Source organism: Oryctolagus cuniculus, chromosome 21 (genome assembly GCF_051225735.1).
Source record: "Oryctolagus cuniculus isolate XC-2025 breed Fujian yellow rabbit chromosome 21, ASM5122573v1, whole genome shotgun sequence".
NCBI lineage: Eukaryota > Metazoa > Chordata > Mammalia > Lagomorpha > Leporidae > Oryctolagus > Oryctolagus cuniculus.
The window spans coordinates 5,730,161-5,751,424 of record NC_142887.1 but is presented as its reverse complement, the minus strand read 5'-3'; the positions used below and the strand labels follow the sequence as shown (position 1 = coordinate 5,751,424).

Sequence of the window (21,264 nt, the reverse complement as noted above, 5' to 3'; positions counted from 1 at the left end):
CTGGCCTGGCCGTGCAGTGCCCACCGCTGCCCGAGTGAGTGGCACACTGGCTCTGCTCGCCCGGGGCCTCCCAGGACGCATCCACTGTGTCCCTACACCGGGAGCCCCCTGGGCAGCAAGGTGCTGGGCTCCGCAAGCCGGGTCCCTGCCCAGCCTCACACACGGGGGCCCTGCTGGCTGGAGATGCCCTCGGCCGAGAGAGGGCGTTGGGGGCAGCTGGGCCTCGGCTGCCCCAACTCAGGGACTCAAGTGTTGTGCGAGCCCTGGGGAGTGGGCTGACAGGCCCCCCCAGCTCTGTTGCCCTGGCCCCCACGTGCTCCCTGGGACCCATGCCCCGTGCCTGCCCCCACCTGGAGTGGGCCTGCACCACTGCCACCACAACTTCACCTGCTCAGGGCACCTCCTCCTCTCCTGACCCCGTCCCAGGGACCAGGGGACAGGAGTCTGAACCCCTCCCCCCATGTCACGGGCAGAGTCCCAGCGTCCTGGCTGTGGGTGAATGGACCTCGGTCTGTGGTCTCTGTGTGTGGACGTCAACAGTGCAGGTGCCACGCTGGGCCACAGGGCCATGGCACAGACCGTGGGAGCAGCCCAGGAAGCTGGGAATTCAGGCCTGGAGCCTGTTGGAGCACTGACCGGGCGGTGCAGTGGGGAGAGCCGCAGCACCCGTCACAGCTGTTGTCTTTGTATCTGTGCAGCTCAGTTGACAGGCGGGGTGGGGGTTGCGCAGCAGAGTGCCTGGTTCGGGTCCCTGCTGCTCTGTCCTCCTAACATGCCTGGGAGACAGCAGAAGACGGCCCGAGGCTTTGGGCCCCTGCCATTCCCGTGGGAGACCCGGACAGAGCTCCAAGCCCCTGGCTTCAGTCTGGCCTGCAGGCTGCAGAGGGCATTTGGCGAGTGAACCAGCAGATGGAAGATCTTTCTCTCTCTGTTGCTCTGCCTTTCAACTATTATTTTTTATAGTAGCAGACATCGGAGCAGGCAGTAGTCAGTACACACACTTCAGGATCAGCGCCGAGAGCCTGCCCTGGAGCCGCGAGTGCTGGCGTACACACGACAGGGCTTCCCTGTGACTGGAGTGGGCGCCAGCCCCCGCAGGGGACACAGCAGTCTCCCCAGTGCACGCAGGGCCCCAGCGCCGAGCGCCTCACTCCTGGAGTCCCGAGGCGACCTGTGACCGAGCACGCGGCTGATGGAGACACCGGTCCCAGGTCACCCACGAGGACATGATCGTGCCGGGCCTTGAACCCGGGCGGTCTGGCTGCAGGACCAGGCTGTTCATCAGACTCCGGCTGCCAGCTCTGCGCTGTGTGTTGCAGTGCGGATGGAACAGGCTAGGCGATGGCAGGGCGACAGCAGCAGGGTTCTGAGGCACCTGAAATGCATGAGGCACAGGTCGCAGCCATGGCACTGGCCCTGCTGGTGGCAGCAACCCGTCTGGGGAGGGCCCCCACCTCACAGCGGGTCTCTGCTGTGCGTCCACCAGGGACCTTCGTAGTCCCAGGCTGGGGTCGACGCAGCACCCACTCCTCTCTCTGCGCCCACAGCTCGCGCACGGACACCAGGTGGCGCTGTCGTCCATCAGCTACGTGGGCTGCTCGCTGTCCGTGCTCTGCCTGGCCGCCACGCTGGTCACCTTTGCCGTGCTGTCGTGAGTCACCCTCTGCCCGTGTCCTGGGAGGTCTGGCCATCCTGCGTTAACTCTCAGTGTCCCCTGCCCCAGCTCGACCTCCCTCTGGCTCTGGCCTCAGCCCCACGGGGCAACTGCCTGCCCTACAGCGGGACAGCAGGGACAGGCCACAAGTTGCTGGTGGCTTAGGAACAACGGGACGACGGTGGGGTCGGGGCACTGGGATTCAGCCAACCTGGAAAGGTCTGGAAAGTCCCCCAGCCCGGCCCCCTGGGGGATTCTAAGGGGGGGGTCTCAGGCAAGAGCACAACGTGTGCCGGAGGGGCCCCCGCCAGGTGCTGGGACAGTGTCTCTGGCTCCCCCGCCCCTCGCAGGCCTGCTGTGCCCAGGTGCACAGTCAGCTTCGGGCACCCGACTGTGCCCGGGACAGCTGGGGGCTGGCTGATAGCGAGTGACCGGCAGCACGAGCCCGCGTCCTCACACTGGTCTCCCAGGCAGCCTGGCTCCAGAGGCGGGCACTGGCCACTTCTTGCAGGTGGGCAGGGACACCTGCCCCGGGGAGGCCCAGGAATTGCATGCTGAGACTTGGGGCCAGAGCAGAGGGGGAGGTGGCCACAGGGAGCTGCTGGCACACAGGCCCTGAGAGTGGAACTGGCTCAGGTCCAGGTGAGAAACAGAGGAGGACGTAGTGACCAGAGGGAAGGAATGACCTCTCGAAGAGACGGGGGGGAGCCAGGGGTGCATCCGGAAGCAGCGGGGAATTCCACAGCTGCTTTGCTTTCTCAAGCTCCCCCTGGCCGTTCATGGAGGGAGGAATATGGGCTCCGGTGGGGACGGGCAGCTCAGCCTGGGGCCAACTAGCAGAGGCTGAGCCACACCAGGCCTCACACCGCCTCTCCCTGCTCAGCTCCGTCAGCACCATCTGGAACCAGCGCTACCACATCCACGCCAACCTGTCCTTTGCTGTCCTGGTGGCCCAGGTCCTGCTGCTCGTCAGCTTCCGCCTCGAGCCGGGCACTGTGAGTAGGCACCGGCACCCGAGGCCATGTGGGGCTCCCTCCCCCTCTCTGACGCCACCCTGCCCCTCCCCCGTGTCCTCTGATGTCACCTGCCCCTCCCCTGTGTCCTCTGATGCCACCCTGCACCTCCCCCGTGTCCTCTGCTGTCACCCTGCACCTCCCCCGTGTCCTCTGCTGTCACCCTGCCCCTCCCTATCTCCTCTGATGCCACCCTGCCCCTCCCTATCTCCTCTGATGTCACCCTGCCCCTTCCCCACCTCCTCTGCTGTCACCCTGCCCCTCCCCCATCTCTGATGCCACCCTGCCCCTCCCTATCTCCTCTGATGCCACCCTGCCCCTCCCCTGTGTCCTCTGACGCCACCCTGCCCCTCCCACATCTCCTCTGATGTCACCTGCCCCTCCCACATCTCCTCTGATGTCACCTGCCCCTCCCCATCTCCTCTGATGCCACCCTGCACCTCCCCCACCTCTTCTGCTGTCACCCTGCCCCTCCCCCACCTGATGCCACCCTGCCCCTTCCTATCTCCTCTGATGTCACCCTGCCCCTTCCCCACCTCCTCTGCTGTCACCCTGCCCCTCCCCCATCTCTGATGTCACCCTGCCCCTCCCCCATGTCCTCTGATGCCACCCTGCCCCTCCCCATCTCCTCTGATGTCACCCTGCCCCTCCCCCATCTCTGATGCCACCCTGCCCCTCCCTATCTCCTCTGATGTCACCCTGCCCCTTCCCCACCTCCTCTGCTGTCACCCTGCCCCTCCCCCATCTCTGATGCCACCCTGCCCCTCCCTATCTCCTCTGATGCCACCCTGCCCCTCCCCTGTGTCCTCTGACGCCACCCTGCCCCTCCCACATCTCCTCTGATGTCACCTGCCCCTCCCCATCTCCTCTGATGCCACCCTGCACCTCCCCATCTCCTCTGATGCCACCCTGCCCCTCCCCTGTGTCCTCTGACGCCACCCTGCCCCTCCCACATCTCCTCTGATGTCACCTGCCCCTCCCACATCTCCTCTGATGTCACCTGCCCCTCCCCATCTCCTCTGATGCCACCCTGCACCTCCCCCACCTCTTCTGCTGTCACCCTGCCCTTCCCCCACCTGATGCCACCCTGCCCCTTCCTATCTCCTCTGATGTCACCTGCCCCTTCCCCACCTCCTCTGCTGTCACCCTGCCCCTCCCCCATCTCTGATGCCACCCTGCCCCTCCCTATCTCCTCTGATGTCACCCTGCCCCTCCCCATCTCCTCTGATGTCACCTGCCCCTCCCCCACCTGCTGGTGTTCTCCTGCCCTTTGCTCCGGGGGAGGTGTCTCTGGGGACCAAAGAAGTCTTAGACCTTGCAGAAGGCAGGGGTGAGACTGCTGCAACGGCTCGGGTGCCATGGCTGCGAGTCTCAGCCCCTGCCCGCGTGGACGCAGGTCCCCTGCCGGGTGCTGGCCGTGCTCCTGCACTACTTCTTCCTGAGCGTCTTCGCGTGGATGCTGGTGGAGGGGCTGCATCTCTACAGCATGGTGGTCACCGTCTTCGGGTCAGAGGACAGCAAGCACCTCTACTACTACGGGACAGGGTGGGGTAGGTGCGGACGTGACGGGGCTGGGGTGCGGACGCGACGGGGCTGGGGTGGGGACGTGACGGGGCTGGGGTGGGGACGCGACGGGGCTGGGGTGGGGACGTGATGGGGCTGGGGTGGGGACTCGACGGGGCTGGGGTGGGGACTCGACGGGGCTGGGGTGTGGACGCGACGGGGCTGGGGTGTGGACGCGACGGGGCTGGGGTGGGGACTCGACGGGGCTGGGGTGGGGACTCGACGGGGCTGGGGTGTGGACGCGACGGGGCTGGGGTGGGGGCAGGACAGGGTGGGGTGTGGATGAGACAGGGCTGGGGTGTGGACGCGACGGGGCTGGGGTGGGGGTGTGACGGGGCTGGGGTGGGGTGGGTGATGTGGGGTGGGGGCAGGACAGGGTGGGGCAGGTGGGGACGTGATGGGGGGGGTGGATGATGCTGGGTGGGGCTGGGCTGGGGAAGGCGGCCAGGGCTGTTTCCATCTTCGTATTGTCTTTGGTGGCTCCTAGAGGCCAAGATGGGGAGCATCCACCACCACCATCACCACCACCCCCGGCCACAGTTTCACATCATCTGGAAACGATTCCAACACTCCAGGCCTGATTTGTCAATTTGGTGATTGTTTTTCAAAGAGCCAATTTAATCGATTTTCTCTTAGTTTTGATAAACCCATCTCGCTGGTTTCTGCTGTAGCTGTCGTATTTCCCCCGTGCTTGCTTTCGCTCTGGTTTGCCCTCCTTGCTCCAGGATCTTAAGGTGAGAGTATTTCTGGTCCAGATCTTTCCTCTTTTTAAATAGAGGCATGTAAGGACATGTTTCTTCTACGTACTGTTTTAGCCATGTTTCCTGTTTTGTATTTTCATTTTCATTCATCTCAAAGTATTGTATAATTTTTTGACCCATTGTGTTCTGATTTCACATATTTGTGAATTTCTCACATTGTTTTCATTACTGATTTCTTCTTTTAAAGATTTACATATTTATTTGAAAGTCAGAGAAACAGAGAGAAAGAAGGGGGGCGGGGAGAGAGAAAATCTCCCATCCACTGGTTCACTCCCCAAATGGCCACATGCCTGGGGCTGGGCCAGCAACCAGGAGCTTCTTCCAGGTCTCCCATGAGGTGCAGGGTCCAAGCACTTGGGCCTTTCCCACTGCTTTCCCGGGTGCATTAGTAGGGAGCTGGATGGGCACTGGAGCAGCCGGGACTCCAGCCAGCACCCATATGGGACAGCAGCGCTGTGGGCAGAGGCGTCACCTGCTGCGCCTCAGTGCCGGCCCCTCATTACTGAGTTCTGATTTCATTCCATTGTGTAAAGATTTTTTTTTTCTGATTTCATTCCATTGTGTGAAGATAACATATTTTGTGTAATTTCTGTCCATTTTAAATATGTTGGTGGTGTTTTATGGTGCTGTGTTCCTCAGGGACCTTTTAAGCCGCGGTGGCCTACGGTGGCCCACAGTGTTCAAGTCTTCTGTGTCCGTGTTGACCTTGCCCGGCTCTTCTGTTCCGGGAAGCGAGGTATGAGGGCCAGCACCAGTGAAAGTGCTTCCCTTGGTCAGGCCGTCGGGGGCCTGGTGCTGCGTGCACAGGCGTCTCCTCGGGGCTTCCTGTCCCGGCGCTGCCTCCGTCAGCTCACAGACTTGCGGTTCCTTTGCTTCTAGTGGTGAATCGGCTCTGACTCTGTCCCTTGTACTTGAAGAGTTTTCCTCTTGATTCTTTCAAGATTTTCCTTGTCTCTTTCGGTATTTTCACTCTGCTGTGTCTGGGTGGTGTCTCTTCACATTCATCCTATATGGAACTCATGGGGCTTTTCACCACATGTCGGGAATTTTCAGCCATTATTTCTTAAAAATCTTTTAAAGATTTATTTTATTTATTTGAAAGACAGAGTTACAGAGAGAGGTAGAGGCAGACAGAGAGAGAGGTCTTCCATCTGCTGGTTCACTCCCCAATCGGCTGCAACACCTGGTGCTGTGCCGATCTGAAGCCAGGAGCCAGGAGCTTCTTCCAGGTCTCCCACGCAGGTACAGGGGCCCAAGGACTTGGGCCATCCTCTACTGCTTTCCCAGGCCACAGCAGAGAGATGGATTGGGAGAGGAGCAGCCAGGACTAGAACCAGAGCCCATATGGGATGCCAGGGCTTTAACCCGCTGTGCCACAGCATCAGCCCCTCAAATATTTTTAATCTCTTTCCTTTCTCTCCTCTCATTCTTACACTCTCACACACACACTGGTGGGTTAGACGGCGTTCCGGATTTCTCTGAGGCTCTAATGATTTTTCCTCACTCCTTTTTCTACTCTCCGAATCCCGTAATCTCTATTCATCTGCCTTCAAGTTCAGTGATCCACATTCTGCCAGCTTGGCCGTGTTGTTGAATCCTTCTAGTGAATTTTTCATGCCAGTTATTGTGCTTTTCAACTCTAGAATTTCTATTTGGTTCTTTTTTCTTTTTTGAAATTTCTATCTCCTTGTTGCCATTCTCTATGTGAAGAGACACTGTCTCTGCGATCCTGTGCTTCCTGAAGGACAGCTGCATTTTTTGAAGATATTGATAACGGCTGCTTTGAAGTCTCCTCCCGTTTCACCCGACATCTGGGCCTTGTCACAGGCAGTTTCTGTTGTCTGCCTTCTCACCCGTGTAGGTTACGCTTTCTGGTTTCTTTGTGTTTCTCATATTGCTGAAGACTTACCATTTTATATTCCATAACATTTCCCCTGGGAAGAGTCCCAGAGATGCGGCTGCAGAGCCGGGCACGGGGCACTCTTGTGGAAGGACAAGCCACCTCCCCCACCAGGCACCGTGCCCAGGAGAGGGCACTGCGTCTCCAGAGCTCACCTCGCCCAGTGGATTCTGCCCCTTGAGTCACCCGCAGGGAGGGCAGTGAGGCCTGGCAGCAAGGCCTGCCACACGTGGGCGGACCCTGCACACCTGGGAGACGCAGCTGGGTGGAGGAAGGGCGATTTCAGCTGCTTTTCCCTGGAATGGAATCTCCACAAGTAGAGTAAAGGGGCTGAGAGACGCGGGGAGACACGGTGCCCTGGACCAGGAGCTGGGGCACAGGAGCCCTGTGTCCTCCACGCTGCCTGGCAGCAGGTGCAGGGAAGTAGGTTTGGCTCAGGTGACACAGATCTGACCGAGATTTAGTAGGCTTTCTTGAGTTTTACTGAATTTTTTCTGTATTCCCTCAAGAACACTTGCAGATTAAAAAATGTTTCCCAAATTAATTTTTCACACTTGTTGTCTCACTAGGGTGTGAGTCTGGAGCAGCTCATGCCACTACTCCCCCAGGCCCCTCCCACTGACGTGCCATGCCGTGGGGCTCATTCTGGTGAGGAGACCCTGCGTCCTGGTGCAGGGCCAAGTTCACAACTGTGTAACACACTAGCAGGCATTAGGGTTTGGTTTCTGCAGCCCTCATGACGCATGGGGCGTATAAGCATGTTTATCTCTGCAAATACAATTTACTGGAGGATGAAGTGGAAGTAAATCAGGTGCCCTCACAACCCCCAGAGGGGAATGGAGGGGATGTGGGCAGCCCTCACTGCATGGCTGCCAGCCGTGCCGGGAACCCCTGTGCTTGCCACAGATGACCTGTGTCCCCGGCATGCCAGCTCTCCACGAGGGCCTCCACCTCCTGCCCTCACAGCCCTGGGCTGGGATCCCTGGCGCCCACCCCACAGCGCACCTGACTCCAGTGCAGGGTCCTTCCCTCCTGCCTGCCCCCTGGAGAAGACGGCGTCTCCTCCCTGTGATTTCCAACGTCACTTAAGGGACTCGGAGGATGACACAGGATCCAGTTTCCTCTGGACAGGGCCATGCAGTTTACAGCACACACGGGAATGGGTGATAAGTGTGGAGGCCGTCCCCAGAGTGAGGGGAGCCTGGCCAGTGGGACTGCCCGGGGCAGGGGATGATGTATGAGTGCACATGTGTGAGCATGTGTGTGGGAAGGCATGCATGTGTGTGCATGTGACTGAGGGCATGTGTGTTTGTGTGTGTATGAAGGCATGTGTGTATGAGCATGAGTGCTCATGTCAGCATGTGTATATACATATGTGTCAGCATGTGTGTATGAGTGCATGTGTGTCAGCATGTGTGTATGCATGGGTATAAACAGGCGAGTGCAGGTCAGTGTGAACACGTGTGCATATGAAGGCATGCATGCATGTGAGCATGTGTGTGAGCACGTGCACGAATGCATGTATGTGTGTGAACATGTGTGAGCACGTGTGTATGAAGGCATGTATGTGAGCATGTGTGTGAGCACATGTGTATGAAGGCATGTATGTATGTGAGCATTGTGTGAGCACATGTGTATGACAGGGTGCGTGAGCATGTGAGTACATGTGTGTATGAAGGTGTGTGAACATGCAAGTGCATGTGTGTCAGCATGAACATGTGTGTGGGCATGTGTGTGTGAGCGTGTATGCATGTGTGCATGTCATGATCCATTCCAGTCTAGCCCAGAGGACGTCTTATTTGATCTGCACAATGTTGTAGGAGAAAATGAATTTGCCAGTATTTTTAAATTGGGTTCTTACATGAGCTTACTAAGCTCCTTTGAAAACTGCGGTGGCTTGGGCACCCTGAGTCCGTCTTCCTGATGGACAAGGTCGGCTGAAACTGCATGGTGTCTGGCGCCAACACAGCCCCTTCTAGGAGCTCCCTGCCCCAGAGTGCTGGGCAGCCTCCATCCGTCTTCCTGTCAGCTCTTCCTAATTAGTTTCGCCAGCCGCCCGTGGGCTGTGTCCTTCGTTCTGACGGCGCTGGAGTTGGCCATGAGCCTAAGTAGAGACAGCGTGCAGGCAGCGGGCGCACTCTGCCCCAGCTGTTAATTAGCGTTGCTGGAGGCGAGGCCACACCGCGGGGAGAGTCCCTGCGGGCTGCACCCTGGCCCGGCTCCAGCCCCAGCACTTGTGTTTCGGAGATGCAGGAACTGTGCTGTGGGGGGAACTCAGCAGCTCTCCTTGATGTGCGTTGGCTGCCGCACCCACACCCACCAGGGAGCAGGTGCGGAGGAAGGGCTGGGTGCTGTCGCCTCACGCCCACGGAGTCCTCGCAAGGGCTCCACCATGAGCGCTTGAGTTTGTCGTCAGCCCTGCAGACAGGCGTCCCCCAGCGCAGACTCGGAAGGTGCAGCCGTCAAAGTGCAGCGTCTTTCTCCATTGCAGCTGCACTTCGGCTGTGAGCTCCCACTCTCGCGGGGTCGGACTGCAGTGCGTGCGGGCCCCGCCTTCGTCTGGGCTGCACGTTTGCTTCAGGGAGGCGGGCATTCGGGCAGGCCAGGTAGTGCTGCCCACACCCCCGCTCTCCCACCTGCTCACCAGTCTCCATGACGCCTGCTGCCCGTCTCCGAGAAGGCAGACAGTGCACTGCCCTGGCTCAGCCTCTGCTGGACACGGGGTGATGTGGGTGCCAGCCTTCTGTACGGAGTCCTGTGAGAAACTGTGGGTTTGAAAGCAGATGGAGAACCCCCAGCTCCCTTTGGACCTTGGGCAATAATCCCACCAACCTCTGCCTTGGCCAGGATGGGGGAAGCAGGATACAGCCCCCGGCTCACAGCTGTGGCCTCCATGGCCACAGGGGAAATCCACCCCTCAGGGCACCTCCAGTGCCACCCAGGCCCACAGGACAGGTCCGTGAACGCTGGTGCCCCTTCCGGCTGTGAGGGCACCTCGGCTCCCCCAAGGCGTCAAGGGCTCACACACCAGGTCCTGTGGACCCAGCACAGGACAGTCACCCAGGCCTGCCCGGCACCCCTCCCCCATTCCAGCTCCCTCCTGCCTTCCCCTACAGCGCTCAGGTGGGGTTTCTCAACCGACACAGCCGACTCTCGGGCCGGGCACAGATCTCTGGCCTCTACTACTCCTGCCAATGGCACACGCCATTGTTATGACAGCAAAATCGCCTTCAGCCATTGCCACGCCTTCTGTGGGGCCAGCTGAGCCCTGGCTGGGAACTGCTGGTCCAGACAGACGGAGCTCAGCTTCACTCCGTTCCTGCAGGGCCACGTGCCCTGCCAGTGTTCCTTTCCAACAAGGATTCCGTACCTCCGGGTCTAGAATGTGTGTGCATGCGGGTGCACACGGGCATATCTGCTCCCTAGTTCCTCGGGGACAGTGGCTGTCCCCTGCCACCAGCACTTCACACACAGCTCTCCGCCCGTCTGTTCATCCGTCCATCTACCCGGTATGAAATGAATTCACATTTGAAAGGAAGTAATCCAGTGCTCTCTGGCCTTCCACAGGGTTTCCTCTTCTGATCTGTGTCATCTCCGTGTCGTCTGCCATGGACGGTTATGGGACGAGTAACAAGTGAGTGACACGTGCGCTCTGGGCATCCCCGGCGATTGGCGGGCCTCCTGTGGGAAACGCTCACAGTGAGGGACCCCATGGCCTTGGATCTTTTGTTCTCGTTGCCCAGGGGTGAGGGTGCCGTGCAGGGCCGGCTTTCCCTAGGCGCTGGCAGAAGGAAAAGCCTGGGGTAGGGAGAGCGGGAGCCGACGCCAGCCTTGCTCTGGGCGTCCTCCACCCTCGGAGCCGGGAACCCCAGGAAGGGTGCAGCAGCCAGCACATGTTTCTTGTTAGAAGTCTTCACCGACGTGATACTCCCAGACACGGAGTCCTTGTCACCCACGGAGCCCCGATTTGTGACCCTAGCCTTTCCTCGGGGCAGGCAGCACAAGGGCAGCACCCGGTAGGCGAGTGGGTGTAGAAGGTGGGAGGAAGCACGGTCAGGCGTATCCCAGGAAGGCGGGCCGAAGTCTCCGCTGCTTGAGCGCCAGAAGACCGGAACTCGTAGCGCCCGAGGCCCGAGCCGCCACACTGAACGCGCAGCTGGTGGGGCCGCAGCTGGGCCGGCACCGTGGCTCGGGAACAGGCTTGCCCGCCCTCTCAAGGACAGGGGCTTTCGCTCCGCTGTCCTGGGGAAGCTGGGACCGTCGTCAGCCAGGCTGGGGCAGCCGGGAGGGGACAGGAGGGGGGCCCTCGCTGAGGGTGCTTCCCCGCGGACCTGTGCTGCCCCAGGACGACTGCGCAGCCCATCGTCTGCCCGGCTTCTGGAAGTCGGCCTTGATGAAGGCAGAGTGCTCCTCTCAGCAGCGATTCAGCGCTGTGCATTGTGTCGGAGCCAGCTGGAGCCTGCGGGTGCCGGCCGCCTGCGGGCCGCATCTCCGCCTCAGGAAGCCTCTGCCGAGCGCCAGGCCACCCAGCCGAGGTCGGGAAGCGCTCCTGGTTTCTGGGCAGGACAGGCTGGGGAGCCCCTCACCCACTCCTCCACGCAGCCGTGCCCTCTCGAGGGGGCTGTGGCAGCTTTGCAGGGACCGTTCAGACCCCTGGGGCGCTCGCCCTCCCCACGGGGCCTCTGCACTCGGGAGGCCGCTCCTCGGCCTGCCCTGGGCACCACAGGTGCAGGAGCCTCCTGAGGCGCTGGCGCCTGTCTGGGGCGTCGTGTGTCTCCAGGTCCAAGAGGTCTCAGGGTAGGACTGGAGGCACAGAGGCAAGGCGCCTGTGCACGGTCATGCAGCTTTCCTGACCTTGCGTGTTTCGGTTCCTCATCCGTGGGACCAGAGGCGGGCACACCGCACCTCGTTCAGGGGGCAGCATGGGATGAAGAGACGATGCACCTGCTGCGGGGGCTGATGCGGCCTGGGGCAGACACGCTCCAAGGGAGCCCCATGTAAGCATCTGTGTCCCGCGGCAGTGAGGACTGTGCCATGTGCCTGGCCACACCCGACTCTACTTGCCCGGTGCCCAGGCAAAGGCGACGGCAGTGGCACATCCTGGGGAACTCTGGGCTCTTGCCGGTGCCACCTGCTCCAGGAAGCACAGTCGGCGAAGGTGCTGGCTCTCCTGAGATGCGGGGGTCACAGTCGGAGGCCAAAGGCATTTCGCATCTTCAGGCTGCACCCTGCTTACTGGGCTTCAGAGCTGTCACCGGGATCTGCTGGGGCCTCGTCCCCGGGTTCAGGCACGGCAGGGTGGGAGTGGTGAGTGCTGGCTGTGGCATGGTGTGGTCGGCTGCCTCGTGGTGGGGCGGGGAGCTCGGGACTCAGATCCCTGAGAACTGCCGGCCAGGCCAGTGTTTTGAGATGTTCTGAAAGGGTCGGACGTGTAAAGGCGGAGTTGTTTTCCATAACGAAATGGAACCAGCCTGAGATTTGGGCCAGAATCCCCACAGGTGGCAGACCGTGGGCAATCCTGGAGAATCCTCGCCGACAGGGAGACGGAGATGACCGTGGATGAGGGATTTGTGCCGAGCTTGAGGATGTGGTCAGGCGTGTTCCCCGGGTGACGCCGTGGCTGGCACGGGGCCAGCAGCCGGGGCAGGAGGACCGGCTATACAGTAATGGCTCTGCCTCTATCCACAGCTGCTGGCTGTCGCTGGGGAGTGGTGCCATCTGGGCCTTCGTGGCTCCTGCCCTGCTGGTCATTGTGGTAGGTTCCCTGCCCACGGGCACCAAGCTGGGCGGCAGGGTGGGGAGAGGGCAGAGGGGCTGTGTGATGACACAGGGCTCCCCATGACCTAGGGGTCTCCTGTCCCGTACTGCGGGGGACTCCCAGCCTCGTTTTCTTAATGCCCAGGAGGGGTCCTGGGTTTCCTACACGCAATGGCCAGGACTCCTGTGGTGACAGGAGACCCCGTGAAGGTGGTCCCCAGGCTCCTGGGTCAGGAACGTGCCTTGGCTCGTTGGGTTCTAACATTTCCCATGAGCCTTGGAATCGAGTCTCATTTCTGATGGGCAGAGCAGACCTAGATTTCTGCCCACCATGGACCTGTCTCGGGGAGGAGTGCTCTGACTGGCCAGCCTCCAGGTGGCCAGAGGAGAGAAATTCTCTGATTGGCTAGTCCTCACATGGCCAGAGAGAAGGAATGCTCTGATTGGCCAGCTTGGGTGGCTTTCACCCTGGGTCCAGAGTTAAAGATCTCTCTCCCCCAAACCACGTGGACTGGGAGTGGGGAGGAGGGGCTCACTAGAAGTTGGCAGCAAGTGAGGGGCTATGTGCTTGGCAGGAAGTGGAGGATGGTGAGCCCGGGCCAGCAGTGCTTCCATTGTGTGATCGTCTCTGCTCGTGTCAGCACCACGGAGGAATTCACCCAGGGCTGAGTGGCCGAGGGGCAGAGGGGCTCCTGTCCTCGGCGTCCCCGTCGTGAGCACAGTTGGTGATGTTTCTCCCTAGTACCAGGAGGGCCTTTCAGCCAAGACTGTCCTGGGCTGTTGTGGGGGGCATCTCACACCCCATGAGAGTGGTGAAGCGCTGTGCCCACTGCACCGTAGCGCCACCCCCACCCCCACCCCCAGTAACTTCTGCTGAACACCCAGGTGACCCTGATGTGTGGGGGAGCGGAGTGCAGCTGGAACGCTGGAGCCCCACAGCCAGCGTCCCTCCCTCCTGCCCGGCACAGGGCACCGTGATCTCGCCCCCAGGGTCGTCACTTTGACTTTCTTCGCCATTTCACTGCCTGTCCTGGGCACTGCAATTATTTTTCCTTCTGAAGTGCAGCCTGTGCGTTGTCTGCAGTCTGCCACCAGTGGCTTGTTCATGTCTAACAAGGAGGTGCTGTTGACGAAATCCCCGTGACACTTGCGAGACACGCCTCACCCCCCAGGACCACGCTACTTTGTAGGAAGACATCGCGCCCCACGGCCAGCCAGGAATGGGGATGCGTGGAGCGGCGCGAGGGGCCAGGCCTGCTTGTTTTGCTCCTGCACTGGCAGCTGCTGCTCCGTCCTTGCACTGGTGCGGGATCAAGGTCACGGTGAGCACAGTGCCTCTCTGGAGGACACAGCAGATGTGATTATCCTGATCAGAAGGGGATGAAAGCACACAGACCATGGCTGGAGGAGGGAGGGGGAAGATCCAAGACCCGGGAAAACCGGTACAGACACAGGAGTGGGGATGAATCCTAACACTAACAACATGACCGGCTTGACTGCTATGGAAACACTTCACACGGCTCTTTGATCCGGCGGCCAAGAAAGAACAAAGGACCCCAAAGGCTTTGCACGTGGCTCCACTGGAGAAGTCTGGGAAGGCAGCTTGTGGGGCTTGGCAGCTGAGAGGTCGGGAAAGGACCATTAACAGCCGTGAGAAGCTGAGCACGCCCGGGCTGCTGAGTGCCAGGGCCCCTGGGCTCATCTGGACTACTGCGTGGGAGGGACGAGCTCCCCGGGGACGCCTGCCCACTCCTGGGGGACCAGGGCTGCCTCCCGGTCCGGGCCCCTCCCTGACCACTGGAACCCTTGAGTGACATTTCCCTTCCTCCTGATCCCAAGGCCCTGCTGACATGTTCTAGGAAGTCAGCTTGCTACTTCCCTTTAATTTATAACTTTAAAATTTCATTTTTGAATCACTAATGCTCACGGTTCAAAAACTTGAGCTTAAAGATATGTTAGTATATATCCATATGTATTTCTCGATATAAACACGCATGTGTGTACACCTGCATGTATGTGTGCATGTGTGCGTGCGTATGTGAAATGGGATTGCCCTATCTATTTCTCAACTTCCTGTTCCAACTCCCTCCAATGGCATCATCCAGCCGTTTCCTGCGGGCCCAGGCTTTCAACAGATGGAGGCTGCGTGTGAGCCCGCGCGTGGGCCGCCTTTGCTGGTCTTGGCACAGGAGCAGTTCCTGTCTGTGCTCCACGCACACAGCGTTCGGCAGGATGGACAGGGCGGCAGCCCCACGCCTGCCGTCTGCTGCCGGCTCTCCAGCCTGCTGCATCCTCGGTCCGTCCTTGCAAACGAGACTCCAGCTTCTGCCAGGGAGGAAGAGAGGCTACGAGCTCCCGCCGTGACGCAGACAGGCACCGACGCGCGGTGCAGCAGGGCCTGGGAAGCCGCCTAAACGAGGGAGCCGCGGGGGAATTGTTCCCAGAAGCAGTTCAGAACCAGCAGGGAAGCAAAGCACACAGCCCGAACGGTGCTCCATGCCCCCTCGACACTCCTGAACTTCAGACCTGCAAGGGCCATGGCACTTTGACTCGCCCCTCCCCTCCACTGACACAGCAGCTGCCACGGGAGAAGCGCCCCCTGCAGGTGGACGCCTACAATCAACTGGAACCAGAATCTGCACTCCTGGAAGCCACAGCTGAGTTAGTGACCCTGCTGTCAGCACTGCCCAGGTTGGAGGGCTTGGACCCTCATGGGAGGGCCAGGCCCCGTCCCCTGGGCTCCCCCTGCCATGGCTGATGGAGGCTTTCCTGTCACTGTAGCCACGCGCCAGTGGTGGCAGAAGGTAGAGGCAGTGTCTGGTCTCTCTTTGCTCTTCCCTTGACCTTGTCTGACAGGTGAGGAAATGAGGATAACAAGGTGGGGGCAGATGCGGCCATCTGAGCTGGCAGGTGCTGGGCTGCTTAAGGCAGGCAAAGCGAGGCCCGGAAAGGAAAACCCCAGCCAAGCCTTCGCTGCTGCAGTGGGCCACTCGGGACAAGGAGCAGTGCCTGAGGCATCCATTATCCTGTTTGTGTCTGATGGATTAGCAAAGTTAGGAGCTGGGGAGGAGAGGAAGTGCTGGCCAGGTCGGGTACAGAGGGGGCCTCAAGGACCCCAGCAGACAGTCTCCATGGAGGCTCTTTGGAAAGCCCTTGAATACAGATCTCTGAGTGGCAGGGGCAGGGCCTTCACTGCAGCCAGGCTGGCTGGGCACCAAGGCTGATGTGGGGACGGCAGCCTCGCCAGCAGGCCCGGAGGGAGAGCATGTGCTGGTGCCTGACTCCTCACTGGCTGCACGTGACTGAGCGGGGCACCTCCAGGCACAGACGTGACCAGCAGTGGACTCCACAACAGAAGGAAATGGGGGTGGGAGGGCTGTTAACCTCGCTGTGCCTGCCTGACCCGCTCCTATTCAGGATGCTGGAAAGGGGTCAGGTGCTATCGCAGTGTTGGCCAGGAGCCCCCCCAGGCCCTCTCAGCCCCACGGGTTCCAAGGGGAGCCTTCCAGCAAGGTCCCAGAGTCCCTGCTGCTATGGTTTCTGGATCACAGCCATGGGCCGGGGCGAGGGTAGGAACTGAGAGCCAGCAATGTGCTGGGCCACACGAGCACGACTCCACCTCCACCAACAACCAGTCTTCTCTGTGGCTGCCACTGTTCTCTGATCCTCACACAGGGGCTGAGGTCTGAGGGCTTGGGCCCAGGGCCGTGCACAGTGGGCGATGCTGAGTCTGTCTCCCTCTTGCCTCGGCATGCTCAGAGGACCAGGTGCTCCCTGTTGGCTTCTACTCTCAGGGCAAGCCTGGCACGTGGTTTGTGGACTTGGGTCAGACTTGTCCCAGTGGCGTCACCTGCTTGCCTAGGAGTCCTGGCCAGGGGGTGGGCAGAGGTGGGCTTGGGCAGCAGCCGGGTGACCTGCAATGTTGGGCAGGGCAGCCCCGCCCCCTCACTCCTCTGCTGCTGTCCCCCGTGTGCAGGTCAACATCGGCATCCTCATCGCGGTGACCAGGGTCATCTCGCAGATCAGCGCCGACAACTACAAGATACACGGAGACCCCAGTGCCTTCAAGTAAGCTAATACCCGCTGTCAGCACTGCTGCGGCCTTCGCCAGAGGGCTGCAGGGGTGGGGGGACATGCGCCTCCCATGGCGTCACCAAAATCCCGACTCTCTCAGTGTCCTCACGACCTCTGGAGGCAGCCCTGGCTTCTCCTCCCCACTTAACCCCATTTCAGTCCCACTGTCCCAGGACAAGGCCTCACGTCACCTCAGGGCTGCGCACCCAAAGGACCAAGGTTGCCAGATGTTCTCCTGGGAGGCAGCGGGCAGGGGCCAAGGTGAAGATTCTCGAGCCCAACAGCCTGGGCCAGTCCTGCTCCTGTCCCAACAGCCACTGGGCCCTCACCAGTGACCTAAGTCTCAGTGCCACGCTTCCCTCCCCTGCAGAACGCGCACGAACAAGGGACCCACCCCACAGGGCTGCCATGTGAAGGCGGCTTCTCCAGAGCTGCCCGACGGGCTCAGTGCGCTCCACGGTCGGGGATGGCGCTCTGGGAGGACCCCACCCCGACCCAGTGCCGTGTGTCTGCAGGACCCCCACCCCTAGCACCTGCTGCCCTGGGGGCTTCCTGCCCAAACCAGTCAAGGTGCAGAGGGCTTTGCCTGTGAGGACTCGGGACCAGAGTCTCCGAGTCCACCTGGCTCTGGGTGCAGTGCACACCCCCTATCCTCGGAGGTGGGGTGGGGTCTCCGCTCAGGGATGCAGGGGCTCGGAGAGCGACAGCACTCGCCGTCTCTAAGTTACTTGAGCTACAGTCTATCTGTCCTAATCTGAAAGCAAAAACAGTAAATATGCCAGCAGCAAATCGATGAGATAATTATCCCACAACGATTTCCAAACACTGTAGATTAACTTGACAGGCCCTCCGGCCCTCCAGGGCGTTCTCAGCCTCTGGAGTCCTTAGGGACCGCGTCCATGCAGAGAATGTGCTTCAGGGATCAGTGGAGAAGTGCCACCCTGTGAGGCTGCCCGGCCACCAGGGGTCCCGCCCCTCCGCACTCAGCCCTGGCACGCAAGGCCAGCCATGGTCCCTAGTGCAGGCTCTCCCTCCTGAGCCCCTGCCCCCGGGGCACAGCTGTGCAGTCCCAGGCCTACCACTGACAGGCCAACCCGCTGCTCCTCCTGCTGCCCCCGCCAAAGCCCAGGGCACCGTCTCTGCAGCTGCTAGGGGCCGAGTCTGCAGGTGACAGCCAGGCACCACTGCCCTCCCGGGGAGGCTCTCTGCTGTGTATGCTGCGGGTCCTCACCTTCCTCTCAGTGGCCATGTCCAATCCTGTGGACACTTTCCCCCAATCTGCCACGTGACACCTGCCCGGGCCTGGCGGCAGAATGGGAGCTGTAGCACGTGGGATACCTGTGGCTCAGAGACCATTCCTTCCACATCCTGTCTCTCCAGGATCTAAGGCTGTGGTTACTAATGCACAGGATTGCGTTTCTGGGAGACAGGTGTTTATCCTCACTTAGGAACACTGCGGAGCGTGCTGGCCAGGGCCTCCTGGGGGCTGAGGCGCTGGAACTGGCCTGGCTTTCACCAGGATTCGCTGCCAGGAGCTGCCGGCGCCTGGTCCTGGGTGTCTGTCAGGGAGGCTCCTCTGGCCGGGTCCCAGCTCCTTCCAGGAGGCGCCGGGCCCTGTGAGCAGCATTTCCCACATTCATCCCTTTGTTCCTGTGCACATCCGCTCCCTTGGTGATCCCTCCTCAGAGCGGGTCCTGGCGCTGGATGCAGAGATGATGGGATTGAGTCCTGGCCTTAGAATGTGCAGCCACCACTGTACACGAGGGGGTGAACTGAGCCATGAGGCAGTTGCTGAGCTGGGCACCAAGGCCCCCATTTGTCTCTACACCTTTCTCTGAAGCTCAGTGTAGAAGGCCACACCATGGAAAGCCCAGCTTATTTCAGAAGTCAGCTGGACAGAGTGCGTTGTAAGTGGTTTGAACTCAGCAGCCTGGCCTGGCTCGTCTTCGCAGCCAGTGTTCTGGAGTTGCTTCTGGGCCAGCTCTGCCAGGGCTCTGTGGACCCTGAACTTCTGATTCAAGTCGTGCCCAGGGCTCTGTGGACCCTTGGTTCCCTGAACTTCTGATTCAAGTTGTCCCCAGGGCTCTGTGGACCCTTGGTTCCCTGAACTTCTGATTCAAGTTGTCCCCAGGCTGCTGGGCTCATTGGTTCTGTCCCCGGTAGCACCCGCCTGGACTTCCACCCGGCATTACCATGGATTGGACTTGGTGGTCAGCCCAGTGAGCCCTGCGTGTGCCGGCTCCTAGCACCCAAGGAAAGCGGCAGGGACCAGAAACAGCGCCATGTGGCAGCCACAGCCAGCCTGGAGAGCTGCCTCCTATGACCCAGGCGGGCTGCCCGGCCCCTTCCCACTCAGGGCCTCCCTCCAGGGCTGTTCTCTGGCCCCCACACAGCTCCCACATCCCCTGCTGTAGCAGAAAACCTGTCTTGGGAGGTTGGGAGGGAGAGAAGAGCTCACAGAATCACCAGCCAAGTCCCAGCAGGGCAGCTGGGGAGGCCCCGGAGGGAGGAAATGGCCGGCAGTCTTGTGGGACACTGACCAACCCAGCACCCCGAGGCTGGCTCTGATGGGGCAGCCTGAGTCACATGTCACTTTGCAGGCACAGGGACCAGGAAGCAACCTGACCCGCTGTCGTAGGGAGACTGCAGCCAGTGAGAGCAGCCCCAGAGCATCCCGGGACACAGCTGAGCGAGGAAGGCGTCAGGGCAGGCAGGGGAAGCGCACACGTCCTAACCTCACCAGGCAGGGCAGAATTCACAGTGCCACAGCTGGGGAGGCTCACTCCTGGGTTAGAGCAGGCACTAACACGGGCCTTCCGTGGGCAAATCTGCACCCCAGCAGGTTCTGCCACTGGCCACCGCTGGGGACTTTGTTTCCATATCCATAAAACGGGGTCATCTCATCTGTGTCTGGCAGGCCTGTGGCACTCCAAGGAACAGCCAGGCGGGCTGGCGTGTGTGGTGCGGCAGAGGCAGGGCAAGGCCGGTCAGCGCCAGGTGCGCTGCCATGGCCCCGGGGCTGGCTGTCGGGGGTGGTGTGTGCAAATGCACCAGGGGCTGTGACTCCCCGGACAGCAGCTTTCGTGGTCTGGGTGCAGAGCTTCGTTCCTGGGCCCTGGGCACCCCCTTCCCTGCTCCCGGAAGTGCTGGCTGTGAATGCAAACAGGCTCTCTGCTACTGGGTTCCCCAGGATCACCTCCTCTGCCTGGTTCCTCTTTCTGTCTTTGCAAACAGCTCAAACGTAACCCCTGGGCCTGGCCAGACCTCCCCTCACTGTTCTGGGCAACTCTGGGGGGCTCGGTGCTGTGTGGGTCTGCATGCCTTCCCACCTGCTCCCCAGCCCTGACACAGGTGAGTGCCTCACCTGAGGCTACCCAGGAGAGGACCAGGGCTTGCTCCCAGCAGAGGTGGGTGGCTCGCGTCTCGATACCGGCTCTCACAGCCTGCTCCTGCCTGCCCACTGCCCACTGCCCAGCTCTGCTCCTCTTGCAGGCTGACAGCAAAAGCTGTGGCTGTGCTGATGCCCATCCTGGGAACCTCCTGGGTCTTCGGAGTGCTTGCTGTCAATGACCGGGCTGTGGTCTTCCAGTACATGTTTGCCATACTCAATTCCTTGCAGGTAAGAGCTGCGGAGACCGTGTTGGGCTTTTTACCAGCAGATGTGTGGGACAAAGTTGCTACAAAGGGCAGGAGGGAAGCTGATCCTCCACCCTCCGCACGAGTCCGTGGTGTGCCATGTCCCCATGGACAGAGGCAGCAGTGGAGCACACCAGGGGCCTTGGGAAGACACGGCCTGCAGGACCAAGACCCCCTCAGGCCGCCTTGGGCCTTGGCCAGTATCTGCGAGGCACCTCCAGGCCGGAGAGTCTGCAGCAGTGCCTGGAAGGAAGCCAGGCGTGGAGTGGAAGGGCGGGAGGTAGCTTAGGCTCTGTTCCTCTGTAGGAAGGGGCAGCCTGGGAACCAGATTCTGAGCCCCCAGCCCCAAAGGAAGGGGAGCGGGTGTCTACCGCCCCCACAACACACCTCAGGCCTCACCAGGCTGTCCTCACTGCACCTCGTGTTTAAGGAAGGTACCTTGCTGTGGTGCTGGCTGCTGCTCTGGGATAAGCTTCCACGTGTGGTTTTCCTGCCTTGGATGTAGAAATGTGGACAGGTGCTTCCACCTGTAGCCCATCCACAGGCCAGGCCTGCCTGTCCTCTGTATCCTCTCCTGTCTCCTCCTCCAGGGCGGGGGGGATGAGCTGACGCCTGTGAAGTGTTTCCTGGTGCCTGACCCACCACAGCAGTCCTCAGATGCTTGGTGACACTACAGGCCTGCAAGCACACACATCACAGCTCAGTGTCAGGCCGATGGCCACGCCCCCAGTACCTGCCTCTCCCTCATCCTCCTGCCTGCACTTCTGCAGGACAACCACCTGAATCAAGGGGAGACTACAGGGGTGAATCCAGGCTGCCCCTCCCTCCTCACGGACTTCAGGGGGTCCAGTGGCCGTAAGCCCTGGACAGCGCGCTGTGCCAATGCCATCCTGAGACTCTGAATCT

General features: G+C 60.7%; 1 protein-coding gene across 2 annotated transcripts in view; it reads left to right on the top strand.

Annotated features, from left to right (window-relative positions):
- Positions 1-21,264, top strand: part of ADGRD1 (adhesion G protein-coupled receptor D1) — a 118,304-nt gene that overhangs the window by 93,395 nt on the left and 3,645 nt on the right. For both annotated transcript variants that reach the window (XM_070066276.2, XM_070066275.2), the window contains 7 exons: positions 1,548-1,651; positions 2,538-2,649; positions 4,064-4,217; positions 10,459-10,525; positions 12,580-12,646; positions 16,625-16,716; positions 20,215-20,341. In XM_070066276.2, the coding sequence (XP_069922377.2) occupies positions 1,548-1,651; positions 2,538-2,649; positions 4,064-4,217; positions 10,459-10,525; positions 12,580-12,646; positions 16,625-16,716; positions 20,215-20,341 (723 nt within the window). The remainder of the gene's footprint in view (positions 1-1,547; positions 1,652-2,537; positions 2,650-4,063; positions 4,218-10,458; positions 10,526-12,579; positions 12,647-16,624; positions 16,717-20,214; positions 20,342-21,264) is intronic.